The 13,403-nt window shown below is 36.4% G+C and overlaps 1 protein-coding gene across 1 annotated transcript; it reads left to right on the top strand.

The window, feature by feature from the left end:
* The first annotated feature begins 3,035 nt into the window (after positions 1 to 3,035).
* trappc3 (trafficking protein particle complex subunit 3) lies at positions 3,036 to 13,178 on the top strand. The gene is made up of 5 exons (XM_039681226.2): positions 3,036 to 3,206; positions 4,495 to 4,592; positions 10,459 to 10,558; positions 12,378 to 12,560; positions 12,654 to 13,178. The coding sequence occupies exons 1-5, from the start codon at positions 3,165 to 3,167 to the stop codon at positions 12,771 to 12,773; spliced, it is 543 nt and encodes a 180-aa protein (XP_039537160.2). The 5' UTR covers positions 3,036 to 3,164; the 3' UTR covers positions 12,774 to 13,178.
* The last annotated feature ends 225 nt before the right edge of the window (positions 13,179 to 13,403 follow it).

A 13,403-nucleotide genomic window follows, 5' to 3' on the forward strand; every position in this document is an offset into this window, starting at 1 on the left:
CAATCTGAATTTTACACTTATACTTTTGCATAGGCTACTAAAGATTCAATCTGACAAGGCAGAAGCCTCCTGCATAGAGTGTTAACCTGTTCGGTTTTCTGCTGAGGTTTGCTGGTTGCTAGATTTATTACATTTCCAGAAAGATGCCAAATGATAACACATGTGATCCTGGCTCACCCTCACTGTAGTTAATGTAATATAGGTGAGGACAGAGCAACTAACATTATTGAGTGTCCTAAGAGCTAAAAAGTACATTAAAGCCTTCTGATGCTGATTTTGTGTTTTTCAGTTGGTCCAGCAGTGTGAAAGAGAAAAAAAATGTGCAATGCAGGGTTCATACAATCTTTGTGAAAAGTGCAAACAGATGTTCAAGATTAAATGTATGTGGCAAGTGTGATATGAACAATCACAAACCCTTTCCTTACAATGCTTTAAATTTGATTACCTCGTCATTTTTTATTTATTTATTTATTTATTTATTTTATTTTTTGCTTCTGTAAACTAAGCTGTAGAGTGAAATAATAGGCTACATTTTAAAAGATAGCATTGGAGATTGGGTGCTTTTCTACATTTTGCAATTATTATCACGTGTTATAAAACTTAAAACAAAACCTGACAAGCATCTCATTGATTTTCAGACTGCCACTGGCTGCCCCCAAACCTATTCCAGATAAAATTTTAGCCTGTAGCAACTGTTTTCCTTCAAAGCTGCACTTTTAGAGATTGTTGTGAGAATATCCTGTGAAATAAGGGTAATACCCTTCCCCACGGCTTTTGTGCAGAGTTTTGGGACAGATTGTACTGTTTCTGTGTTGCTTCTTCTTTGCTAAGCAACATTCCAAAAAGTTCAGCCAGAGATCACTGACATATAGGTGCAAGCAAGATGTGATGGGTGGACCATGCAACATTGCGGTAGGATGACTAATCACTACTCTGAGAAATGTTTCTAAAAGCATTTAGATATATATATAAAAAAAAAGGTACACAGACTACTAACTTGAGAGTTGACTTTGTATATCATGATGTTGTCACCTAAACCATTATAAGAGACTTAAACAATGTGTGTAACTGAAAACAAAAAAGAAACCCAAAGTACCACTTTAAAATGGAAGCCAGATTTTTCCTAACCTGCACAGAATTCCCTTAGTATTTTGGTAATGACATGGCAAATCGCTAGATAAATAAAAAAAAAAAAAAAATAAAACATCAGAATATTTATATTGTGATATGACAACTGCAACTTATGATCACATGGTGTTGCTGGGTTTGTTGGTATTTACTCTGAGGTTTCACTGGTATTTGCTCCGAGCACATGAAGTTATTCCGAGTCTGTTCTGAGGAGCTTATCCATCATTTCCAGTCTGAACAGCGTGAGAAAGAAAACATTGGGAGAGAAAATGAGACAGCTGCTATTGAACAGGCAGAAACAGAATTTTTCTCCTCAAGCGAGATCAACTGACTCAGCGCAGCGTGACATTAAGTGCTGTTGTCCAAATCTCAGTTTTTAGAGCTCTGCAAATAATCGCTTTAAGGAAATATCACACATCTCTTCCCGTAGGATATGAATAATGCCATGCGAAATTCTAATGTGCTCCAAGATAATATTCTAAGATGGGGAAAATCTACAATGGCTGCTGTCCTGTGTATAATAGGAATTGGCAAATGTTGCATTTATAACATCCAAAAGGGCAAAACAAATACTAGATTATTGTATAGACAAAATATCTTTGCATTTCTGAGTATTTCAGTTGTAACAACATGGCCTGCCTTAAAAATACTAAATCACATATAGAGATTAGGCTACACTAAATCAAAACCTATAATCTTTGGACAAAATTGAACCCTGAAAATGTTTTAAAAGAGAAAGTGGTCAGGTAAGGACCATGTAATGTTTTTAGCCTATAGACCATTTCACAAGATGTAAACTGGTCCAGAAGCACTTCCTGTTTCAGTTTTTTAACACTACATAAAAGCTGGGATAAAATACAACCAACAGAACATTTAAAACTGAATCAAAAAGTTAAACAAACATCTTTAAGATGTTTTCTTTACATGTGAAATAAAGAAAACAGTTACAAACTGAAACAGGAAGTGTTTCTGGACCAGTGTTGTTTACATCTTGTGAAATGGTCTATAGGCAAAGGAGGTCTATATGGTCTCTATGGTGACAGATTGCTGGTATGAACATATTAAAGTCTGCAGCATTTTGATGTGTAAATGTATCCTGAAATTATGATAACACCACTTTCAGCAAATTGAAAGTTTTAGGCTACCTCACCTGCATTGTAATAAACGTACATGTCGTTTCACAGCCATCTAGTGGAAGAAGAAATAAATGCTGCAGTTTCGCATCTGTGAGTATACAGCTGTTTAAATAGTTTTAAAAACCAAGAAGAGAATAGTGTCATCTGTTCGGATGAGAATTACTGGTTGGTTTTTAAGAATTGCTGTTAAGGGGTTAACCTCTATCTTGTTATGGTGTTAAGGTCTAAGTTAAGATATGGTAGGCTAAGTTACACATTTGAAGAAGAAAAAAAAAATATTAGGCCTATTTGTGAGCTGGTCGTTAAGGTAGAGAGAAGAATGATAGTAGATATGTTCTACAAAGTCAAGTGGCACAAACCAAACAGTCTCTTGAACTACAGAGCAAAACATTTAATAAAATATATTTACAATTACAACATCAACAATTAGGCCCTAGCCTAACATACAAGAGAGATATTGTAATGCAGACAGAGAATGAGTAGGCTATTGTGTTGCATTGTTTATGAACGTTTTTAAGCCTCTAAGTTTCAGTTGCCTAATTAAGTTAGGCCTATCTGTCCATGATAGGCCTACAGAAAGCTCTCAAATCTTGATTTGGGTTCCGAAAATGAACGAAAGTCTTGCTGGTTTGGAACGATATGAGGGTGAATAATTATTACATAATTTTCATTTTTGTGTGAAGTAACCATAGAAATAACCCTTTAACTGTTCAGAACTGCAGTTTAACTACAGTACCCACAATCCAAAGCGAAGCAAGTTTTCCGGCTTGCCAGCGGTGATTCAGGAAGTAAATCCAACACAGTGACAGGAACAACATCACGGGACTAACTTTGCTCTGAGCAGATAAATAAAATATTACCTGTAAGCGATCTGTGTACACACCTGTAATATAAGACATCATGTCTAGGCAGTCGAACAGACCCACCGACGGCAAGAAAATGGTGAGTGTGTTTTGTGTTTCCGTAGATCTCAGGCAAACGCTGGGCAGCCAGCTAGCATGCTATTATTATCATCTTCGGATAAATAACATGTTTATTGGAGTAGTGCTTGTTTAATTGTATTAAAAAATATATAGTGTAGTGTACTTTACTTCTTACTAAAGACGTGCGTTAGTTTATTCCTCTAGAAATTAGGTTAGTCTTTCCATCAGTGCTAAGTTAGTCATGGCTGGCTTTTGAATAAAAAATCTTCAGAATTGCAGATAAGTTTTCCAATTACCGTTTGGGAAATATTGAATGATAGATTCGTTAGGATGATTTACTTTCATTGCATAATGCATATGTGCCATTCATTTTGTTTTGCACAGACGTTATTGCACAAGGCAATTGGCATTGTAGCTGTAGCTTCTCTTAATACGGACTAAACAAAACAGTAGTGAAAGCAGACAAACATTTATAGATTTATCCAGCTGTGCCATGTAAGGGGTTTTGGATTTTTTTATGTGTGGGTTACGTTTTGAAATGTACTTGTGTTTTCAACAACTCCATATTTTTCCGTGAGAGGGCGCTCAAGACCACTGTGTGCTCTCATTCGTTGAGACCTGATTATTATGAATGATGATGATGATGATGATTCTCTAGAGGACTGAGTTTTTGTTTTACAACCTATATAGTGGGGTCCATAAGTCTAAAAGCAAAATTGTGCCCATCTGAACTCCTTTGTACTCCTAATTTTGTGCAATATGATCTGTGGATCTTCTTGAATTATGCAGCAGAACACAATCAGCTTTTACACACACTTGTGTAGTTGATTAAGCCTTCTGTCATTAAAGCAAAAGGAGGCTATTACAAAAATGATGTCCTGCTTTGACTTTTGATTTTTGAAAAAAATTGTTTTAACAAAATGTTTTTAACTAAGGAAATTGGAATTCAAAAACAACATTGGACCCATAGACCACAGGCTGTGGATACCATTCTATTTATTTATTTTTAAAATCATTTTATTCTTTCTAAATTATTTGATATAAATCATTTTAGTTATTTATATTTGTATTTGATTGATTGCAGCTAATGTAAACAAGGTAAACGTGCAAAATTAACACTCAACAGATACCAAGTAAATAAAAATGATTGGAAATGCACATTTATTATGCCGAGAATGTGCATGATTTTATTATTATTGTTATTACTTTGTATTAGCATTCAGTCTTTTTTTTCTCTTCAGGTAACACACTAAATTCTGAGTAAATATGGTGGTGTGTAATTTTGTGTTGATCTTTCTCTTGAACAGAATTCAGAATTATTCACTCTCACATATGGAGCCCTGGTCACGCAGCTGTGTAAAGACTATGAAAATGATGAGGAGGTCAACAAACAACTGGATAAAATGTGAGTCTGCCTTTTCTCTTCCCTGACTAGTCATCTAGTCTGCTCACATTATATGCACTGTTTACAAATTACATCCATATTTGGGAACACTTTATTTCGATAGTCCACTTTAGACATAACTATAAGTAACTTTTCAACTACATGTCAACTAACTGTCATTAGAGTATTAGTAGACTGTCAGCTTAATATCTGCTAACACTTTATTTTGTTGGTCCCCCAACAAACATTCAACTGACTATAAGTAACTTGGCGAATACAAGTAAACTTATTCTCCTAACTCAAAGCCTACACCTAACAGTCTACTGACAGTCTATAATATACTAATACTCTAATGAGAGTTGGTTCACGCATAGTTGAAAACTTGCTTATAATTAGTAGAACGTCTAAAGTGACTATCAAAATATAGTGTAACCCAATATTTTCATTTAGAGTTAGACAAATCTTGAAAAATTGTAAGGAATATGGTTAGATTTTCATATACTAGTCGCCATTTCATGTACATTTGTCCAGTCAGTTTTCCATTAGTCAAGTAGGAATGGAGCAGAGTTCTGATGGGCTTAGAGTCGATGCTGTATCGTCAGTGTGTGCGCTGGGTGTAGACTGTTAGTGTATTAGGTGTGGTGATTTCCCTGTCCTACCGTGCCATCCAGTCTGCTGAAGTTAGGTTGAGTGGTGTTCAGAATTTAAAATGTGCCACTCCAGGTTTTTCAAGAGTGGGCCCTGTTTACACCACCTGGTGTATTTGTCCACTTTCAACCACTTCTGTCCCGATTTCTTTTCATCTTTCAATCTAATGGACGAAATAAGCTCACAGGCCCAGACATGACAGAAAAACATACAGAGAGTCACAGCTTTTGTTTCTGCTCTGAAACCGCAAGACCCCGCCGAATGTGGTGAGTGCATGTTAGAAATCAGGAATTGTGAGAGAACATTATGCTTGGTATATTTTTCGTCTTCAATCCAAACTTGTGGTCTCCAGCAGACAAAGTTTAATTCCCGTCAGGCTGGTGCCCTCCACATAATGTTTACGCATTAGGTCAGTTGGCGTTTTTTTTTTTTTGTTTGTTTGTTTTTGTGGCTGTTCAAACACATATGAGCGTTTACACTAGGAAAGCAATCCAGTTGAATGTGTTTTCGACTACATTTGGAAGTTTACACCTGTTGTCCACTTGTGATCTGATCGACCAAAACGCATCTTACCAGGGGCTCGTTCTTCGTACGTCGCTAACTCAGTTAGCTGGATTTGATTGTTGGCGATTTGCCATGATCTTGGATCGTTTGGTTCTTCGACGCTCATCCTGGACTTGCTGTCATAGCAACAGGTCCGTCAGCTTGAACCTGCTCGCGAGCAGGCTTATTTCATGTAAACAGGATTAGATCGCGGCTGATACGGGAAGTCCTTCAGCGCAGCGCGATAGTGTAGCTTAATTTCTGAGATTTATTTTTGTTTTCTCGTGAAACGATCGTCGTGAGGGTGTCGTTTAAATACATTATTATTTTGTTGGAAATGCACATTAATGGTCGATTCGATATCGGGCTTCAACAACAGCACAAAATGTTTGCATTGCCCTAAAATTATTTGCGAGTGGCTTCCTTTACACTATTGGAGATGCGGAGAACTTGATAAGCTTTCTGTCGTGCCATTCACAAAGTAGTGCTCTTAGTTTTTTTTTTGTTTTTTTTTTTTGTTTTTGCCAACTTAGGGTATAATTTGAAGATAATGCAATCATGATGACCATGCCGATTATGACTTACAGTCCCTCAGGCTTAACTTACGTGATTGGTGCCATACACTGTAGACTACACACATGTTCCCATCAAGGCCTCAATGAAGGGATTTTGTGAGCAGAAAGGGGGCTTATACAGTGCAGCCAAATTACTATTACAATTTTTAATATTCCAGATTTGGAATATTATATCACTTTTTTTAAAAGGCATTTGACTGAGTAAAATCTTTTAGATGGTGTGTGACCATGTTCTATATCACAAATCAGTGTGAAAGCAAAATGGCCAGGATCTGTGCATGACTCAAGAATTTTAAGAGATTCACATTTATGAACATCATTTGAACATGGTAAGGAAAATTATAAATATCAAACTCACAGTATTACATACACTTATGCTGAGAACTGCATTTTTCCATTATACAGGTGATTACAACAGGATCCTGCATGGAGACAGGTGTTTTATGACCCTATTCCCTGACCCAAACCCCAGACCAGTTACAATGCAGCTCTAGGACAAGGGCACACAATGACATGAGCTTTGGCCAACTAAAGGGAAGATTTCAATGTCTAAAAACCCTGAGGGTTGCACCTGACAGGGCCTGTGACATTGCATGTGCCATATTACACAACACTGCCAACATCAGAAAAAGAAAAAAAAAATGTTTAATTAAGCCTAAAATAAAAGACAAGACAAATTTGCAAAACTCTGTTTGCTTAGAGTTTTATTTCAATAGTTCTTTGTAAAGAAAAGCCAGTTATTCAGTCATCTTTTTAAAAGATATTAAGGTCAGTAATAGTACTCTGTGTGATTTTACTCTGAAGTTTATTTTGAAGCAACTCTATTTCTAGTGCAATTTTTTCTTAGTCAAGTTCTGTTTCTCCCCCTGATTTTTGTTTTTTCAAAATACTCTGTTGAAGACTCATATAGGGAACAAATGCAACAAATAACAAGCAAAAGTTGTCTACACTGCCCACCCCTGTATCACTGCTGTGTGCAGACTCTTCTGTAGGCCTTTCTGTACATGTGGACTCCTGTCAGAAATAATAGGCATAGGCACAAGTATAAATCAATTAAAGCCAAGTACTTCCTCCAAAGGACAGTCATTTGAGAAGTTTTCTTCACTCTCCAGTGCAATGTGATTGATAACTCATGGCAAAATATTTTTTACATTAACATAAGTTTATCAGTTTTTACTTTCACAAGACAAAGCAATTTATCATTACTCAAGATTTAACAGTTGAAATGACTAAACCAGCCAATTTGGATTATAGGTCTACATCATTTAATGCAGCAACAAATTATTTCACAGTGTACAAAGATAATTTAAATCTCACTTCCCAGTGATGTAGGTGTTGCTGCTACTGGTCCCTGATGTGGGTCTGGAAGAACTGAACCCAGGGATGCCCTTCACAGGGCAATTCACATTCAACCCAAGGGTCAGCTCTTCTGCCAGGGTCAGGAGCATCATTATTATTTTTTTCTCAGCATTTTTCCTGTTTGCTTTTATAAACAGACAATCATTTATTTAACAGTGCCTTTTTAAAAGAGACTAGTAGGCCTATAAGGCCTAAAATTACCATTAAGTAGAATATTTTTGTACTTCACTTTTACCATGTTTATTATTATTATAGTGTGGTGACTCGACATTACAATGAACAAAGTAATTATGAAATTATGAAAATAAAAATAAAAATAAAATAATAATAAGTTATTAAAACATCTATGGCCACCACAAACGCATTTAATTTGTCTTCTACTTTTGCCAGCACTCTCTCCTGGCTTTTGCACACTTTGAGGTGTTCCCTGGCGTTTTAATTAAAGACTGAAATTCGGCATAACCTTGCATTAAAAGCGCTTGCTCTGCTTGGGAGAAAAACTGGGCGTGTTCTTTGGCCATGCTGAACAGCCAATAGCAGCGCTGCTGATCACTGGTTCTGCTATCGATACATGTCCCCTTTTAAACCAACGCGAGAACGCGCAGTTATCTCAGATAACTCAATCCAGCGATACTAATCATAAACAACAGGTGTGTTCGAAGAACCCAATTAGTCGGATCATGATTAGCACGATGATATCATCTTAGATGTCTCATTTGATCTCGGATGTTTTAAGCAACGTACGAAGAACGAGCCCCAGGTGTAAAGATTAGTGAAGTTTATACAACAGTATTTATATTATAATATAATATAACATGCAATGCAAACTAGTTTGGGTACAGCTCAAATGTATAATTCTCATTCTATCATACATTCACCCTGTCTCCATTACATATCTTTGTCACACAAGTGTTTGATCACCACATTTTAATGGTCATTGCAAAACATTTATACATTTATTCTGATACTGTGTATTCTAGACACAGTACCCATTAAAAGTTTGTACACACCAATAGGAAAGTGTGTCCAAACTTTTGACTCGAACTGTACTATAATACACATACATAATATTGCTACTGTATTATAATATTAGGGCTGGGTAATAAATATCGATTTCTCGAAATTAATCGATTCTCATTTTTATTCATTAAATCTCAAGAATCGATTAGTCATCCTGTTGCATTTGAATGAATGGATCATTCTATCGCGGCTGCGCGCAAAAAATCGCAATAATCTTTGTCCTTTGTTACTATTGATATGAAACAAAGTCTCAATTTTCAAATTACGTCCATTTTCTTTAGAAATTCAAAAACATAAATATTGTTTTGGCGCTGTGGCGTGAGATCGCTCTGGCGCAGCTCAAGAGAAGCAGCAGCGCTGATCTCTCTTCCGGCTTAATAATACCAGTCACAGCGCGAAATAAACATGAATGAGCATCTGAAAGTGTGTTAAAGATAGAGTACAACTTATCGAAATCCGTATCATGTCACATTGATTCGCTCAATTAGCGTTTTAACCGTGGAAAGACGTCAGTTAAACAGCTTGTAATCAATGTCGTGTATCGTCATATTTACCTCAGAAAACCCACATAAACGCATTAGTCAGCTAGAAAAATAACTCTAGAGAGGAGCATTTTGCTAAATATATACACCATATTACATATGCATTATAATCTTAATGTTCTTCAATATTTAATGCATTTTTGAATAAACGTGGCAAGTTTTTATGACAGCCACTATTTAAATGTTTATATTTCATATAATCTTCTTATTATAAAAATAAATAAAAGTGTAATTTAAGTGTTTGTATAGCTACAAAACAGTTCATTATTACCTTCATATTAGCCTAATGAAGCCTATTGGCTACAACTAGACTCCCATAGTTTACAGCATTTAAGAGATTTGATTCCCTCGAGAAAAATTGCCATTTACTGTAACTGATATCCAAAATAATCGATATTGAATCGAATCGTAATCGAAATCGAATCGAATTGCAAGCTTGTGACTCGAAATCGAATTGAATTGTGAAATTTGTCTCAGTACCCAGCCCTATATAATATACACAAATAATATCGGCCGGTATATCGTTATCTGGCTTTTTTTATCGGTATCGGCTTCGACACCCAAAAATCCATATCGGTCGGGCTCTACTTCATTTACATGCACTTATTGAGGCATGCTTATTAATATATTTTTTTCATATTGTTAGGCCTGTGTAGTTAATTGTATTAATGCATTTTTATGTTTAAGTACATATTTGTTTCTTTTGTTTGATGAACAATTGTGTACTATGTTGTTGGGTCACTACTTGATGTCCAATGTACAATCTGAGCCTTGAATCAAAACCAGTTGAGAAGCACTGTTTTAAAGATTGTGGGAAAAGCCATGAGGATGCGTGGAGTCCAACCATTGTGATTTAGAAAATCAGTGGGCAGCGTGTATTCTTTGGCTGAGTGGTCTTTTCATTTAAATCGTGCCTTGAACTAATCCAGTAGTCCCACTGATATTGGGTTTGGCAACACGTCTGTAATACGACCCTTTTCCCTCCTGCTTCTTTAAAGCATCCAATATGATATAAGCAAGAGCAAAATTTGACTTTCTCACTGGCCAAACAAGTTTGTATCTTTCTTTTCGAATCCTTCAAGCTGAAGGGCTTTACTAAAACCTTCAAACCTTTGATTGGGTTGATGGGTGAAATGAGGGCGAATGAAACTCTGACAATGACACAGTTTCACAGCTTGCCTTCTCTTCCATCCTTTCAAGGGGATACAATATCGGAGTGCGTCTGATTGAGGACTTCTTGGCTCGGTCCAGCGTGGGGAGGTGTCACGATTTCCGAGAAACGGCCGATGTCATTGCAAAGGTAACGTGAGTACTTTGAACCAATCAGAACGCATGCTGAGCCCTCCCTTAGGCCAGGCGAGAGAGAGAGAGAGAGAATCAAAAAGCAAGCAAGCATGTTAATGCGCAAGCAAGTGACTGGAATTTGAACTTCAACCTGCAGTAGCCCACATACTTTCTTAGCTTTCATCACATCTTTCTACCGGTTTTAATTTTTCAGAGTCACACAGCTTGAGAAACATCCGTGCTATGCTACCGCAAAGCCAACTGGCGAGCCGTTTGTGCGGTGTTAGAGTGAACCGAGACACTCATGTTCCTCCCAGCTTGTTTTCTTTGGTCTGTGAGACTGTGCTTTTTTTACGAAACACTGCACCTCACCCTTAGCGTATAGGGTTCACACTGACAGGATTGACAGAGCGTTCTTCCCACTGTCCGTCACCTGTCCATGCTTGCTTGGTCTGTCTGTCTGTTCTCCTTTCTTCTTTTTTCTCTCCTCACTTTCCTCTGCGTGTGCCACGTTGTCAAATTTTAATCCAGAACCCATCGGTTTTGCTGGGACCCTGATCCCTTTAAACTCTTTTTAATACAACTTTAATGAGGGTTATAATGTGAAGCGTTTAGTCTAATTTTTTACAGTTTTCGAGCAACGCCGCGACTGGGAGCATTAATATAGAATTCAAATGATGTGCGCTCACAGATTTGTGTATTTTAGCTATTTTATACCTTCAAATGTGGCTCATCCAAACAGAATTTCAAATCAGAGCTTTTTTTTGCTCAAGTGTTGCGTAATATGAAGCTTTTTTGCTGATGGATGTAATCAAGAGATGCATGATATTAAAATTCTGTTCAATAGAATAAGCCGCTAATTGTTATCATTTTACGGCCTACCTGTAAAGTTCTATCTATATTACTGTGTATTAATTCATTCAAAATTTAAATGAAAAGGAATTGTTTTAAATGCATATTTGGCATTAGTTTTTATTTTTATATTTTTTTATTTTTATATTTAGCTTTTATTTACAGTATAATAGCTTTAATTAAAATTTATTTTAGTTTTTCAAGTTAACCTTATTTATTTATGAATTTATTTTTTCTTCAGCTATATATCAATGATAGAATATGGTTTTTAATAGTTAACAAAAACAGCTCTGGCTCCAAGTGATTTTAGGCATATCAACATTATAATGTATTCAGTATGAAATAAATATTCATTTTGAGATTTGAAGACAAAAAAGTGTAAATGTAAAAAAAAAATGGGGGAAATGAGCTTGCATTTTTAAATGTCCAATATTAAAAGATACCAATAAATAAATAAACAGTAGTATTGGCCAATAACCTATAGTAAATGCATCCCTTGTAGTATATCTTGTTCAACCATATAATAATCTTTATTTTTTTGGTTTTTGTCTAGGTTCCAACAAGTGAAAAGAGAACATTTTGAAATAGTAACATTCATTTGAAGTATTGATTATCTAAAATAAGCATTAAAGTAAGTTTTTAATATATGTAATAAACTATATGACATACAATAAAATATGTAACATATTAACCATTTGTATTTAATGTTCTACAAAAAAATAGCCATGAGTGTGATATATACTGTTATTGTGATGTAAAATTAGCATTTTACCATTTAATTACATTCAAAGAGTTAAAAATATCTCCTTAAACCCGTTCTGTGGAGTCGTGCAAAAGCTTCAAGTCATTTCAGAGTGTGAATACAGCACCTAAAAAGAATGTGGCAGCTCTGCAAAATCACTTAAATGTGGCCTTGACATCATAGATGTAGGCAAGCGAGTTAACATGAAGACTGAAGGGCCTTTTTGTCTTCACGTTAACAGGTAGCCTTCAAGATGTACTTGGGTATCACTCCCAGCGTGACCAACTGGAGTCCTGCTGGAGACGAGTTCTCTCTTATCCTCGAAAGCAACCCCCTGGTGGACTTTGTAGAGCTTCCCGATAACCACAATAATCTGGTCTACTCCAACCTGCTCTGTGGGGTGCTAAGAGGTGCTCTCGAAATGGTGAGGAGCATTTTTGCGTTATATGAATTGACTTATCTTCTGATAACCCTCAATTGCCACTCACGCTGCGGTTATTTTTTTCGACTCCTGCAGGTTCAAATGGCGGTGGATGTGCGGTTTGCTCAGGACACACTAAGAGGTGACAATGTGACAGAAATTCGCATGAAATTCATTAAAAGGATCGAGGAGAACATGCCAGCTGGGGATGAATGAGGCCGAGAGACCCGAGAGACTTTTTTGTGTTGGGTTGGGAACCAAAAACTTCTATTTTGGTCAAGGGAAGACCAAATAATCCTCCTTATGATACAATAAAACACTGTAAGTATTGCTAAGAGAGTCCACCATCGAGAACATTCTCTCGATGTGTCAACAACGATGACATGTTCGATGACTATTTCAGGAAAAAACGTGTCTCTTTTTGTATTTGTCTCTAGTGTATCTTTGTTTTTTTTCTTATTGCGTTTAACTCGGACATAAGGCACAGAAGATTTAATTTATTTAGCTGTGTATCGTGATTGATTAAATCATCAATATGAACAACCTTCTACTCAATAGGTCTTTGACACAAACTAATATTTACTCAAAGTCGTAATAAAGCGCTCATTTGTGCAAACCATATCACAGTGCTGTGTTCATGTCTTTAACGCTTGTGTCGAAAACAACTTTAGATGGCTAATCTAAAACCAACATTTGAAGAAAGGGCCCCATGTTCGACAAGAACAGAGCCGTAGTCTTGGGAGACGCATGTTTTGTAGAAAGGTCCAATGGTGTTAAGGGAAGTCTGGTAGGGGCTTCAGGTATGTAGATAATGGGACCTGTGTGTGCTGAGCCTGTGGAAGGTCC

This window comes from Pimephales promelas, chromosome 18, assembly GCF_988280905.1.
Source record: "Pimephales promelas chromosome 18, fPimPro1.hap1.1, whole genome shotgun sequence".
Lineage (NCBI taxonomy): Eukaryota > Metazoa > Chordata > Actinopteri > Cypriniformes > Leuciscidae > Pimephales > Pimephales promelas.

Bases quoted from the DNA above. Each gene is read 5' to 3' on its own strand.
- trappc3 (XM_039681226.2), top strand. From the start codon at position 3,165: ATGTCTAGGCAGTCGAACAGACCCACCGACGGCAAGAAAATG. The intron at 10,559-12,377 runs GTAACGTGAGTA...TCACGTTAACAG, and splicing joins CGGCCGATGTCATTGCAAAG to GTAGCCTTCAAGATGTACTT. The intron at 12,561-12,653 runs GTGAGGAGCATT...CGACTCCTGCAG, and splicing joins TAAGAGGTGCTCTCGAAATG to GTTCAAATGGCGGTGGATGT.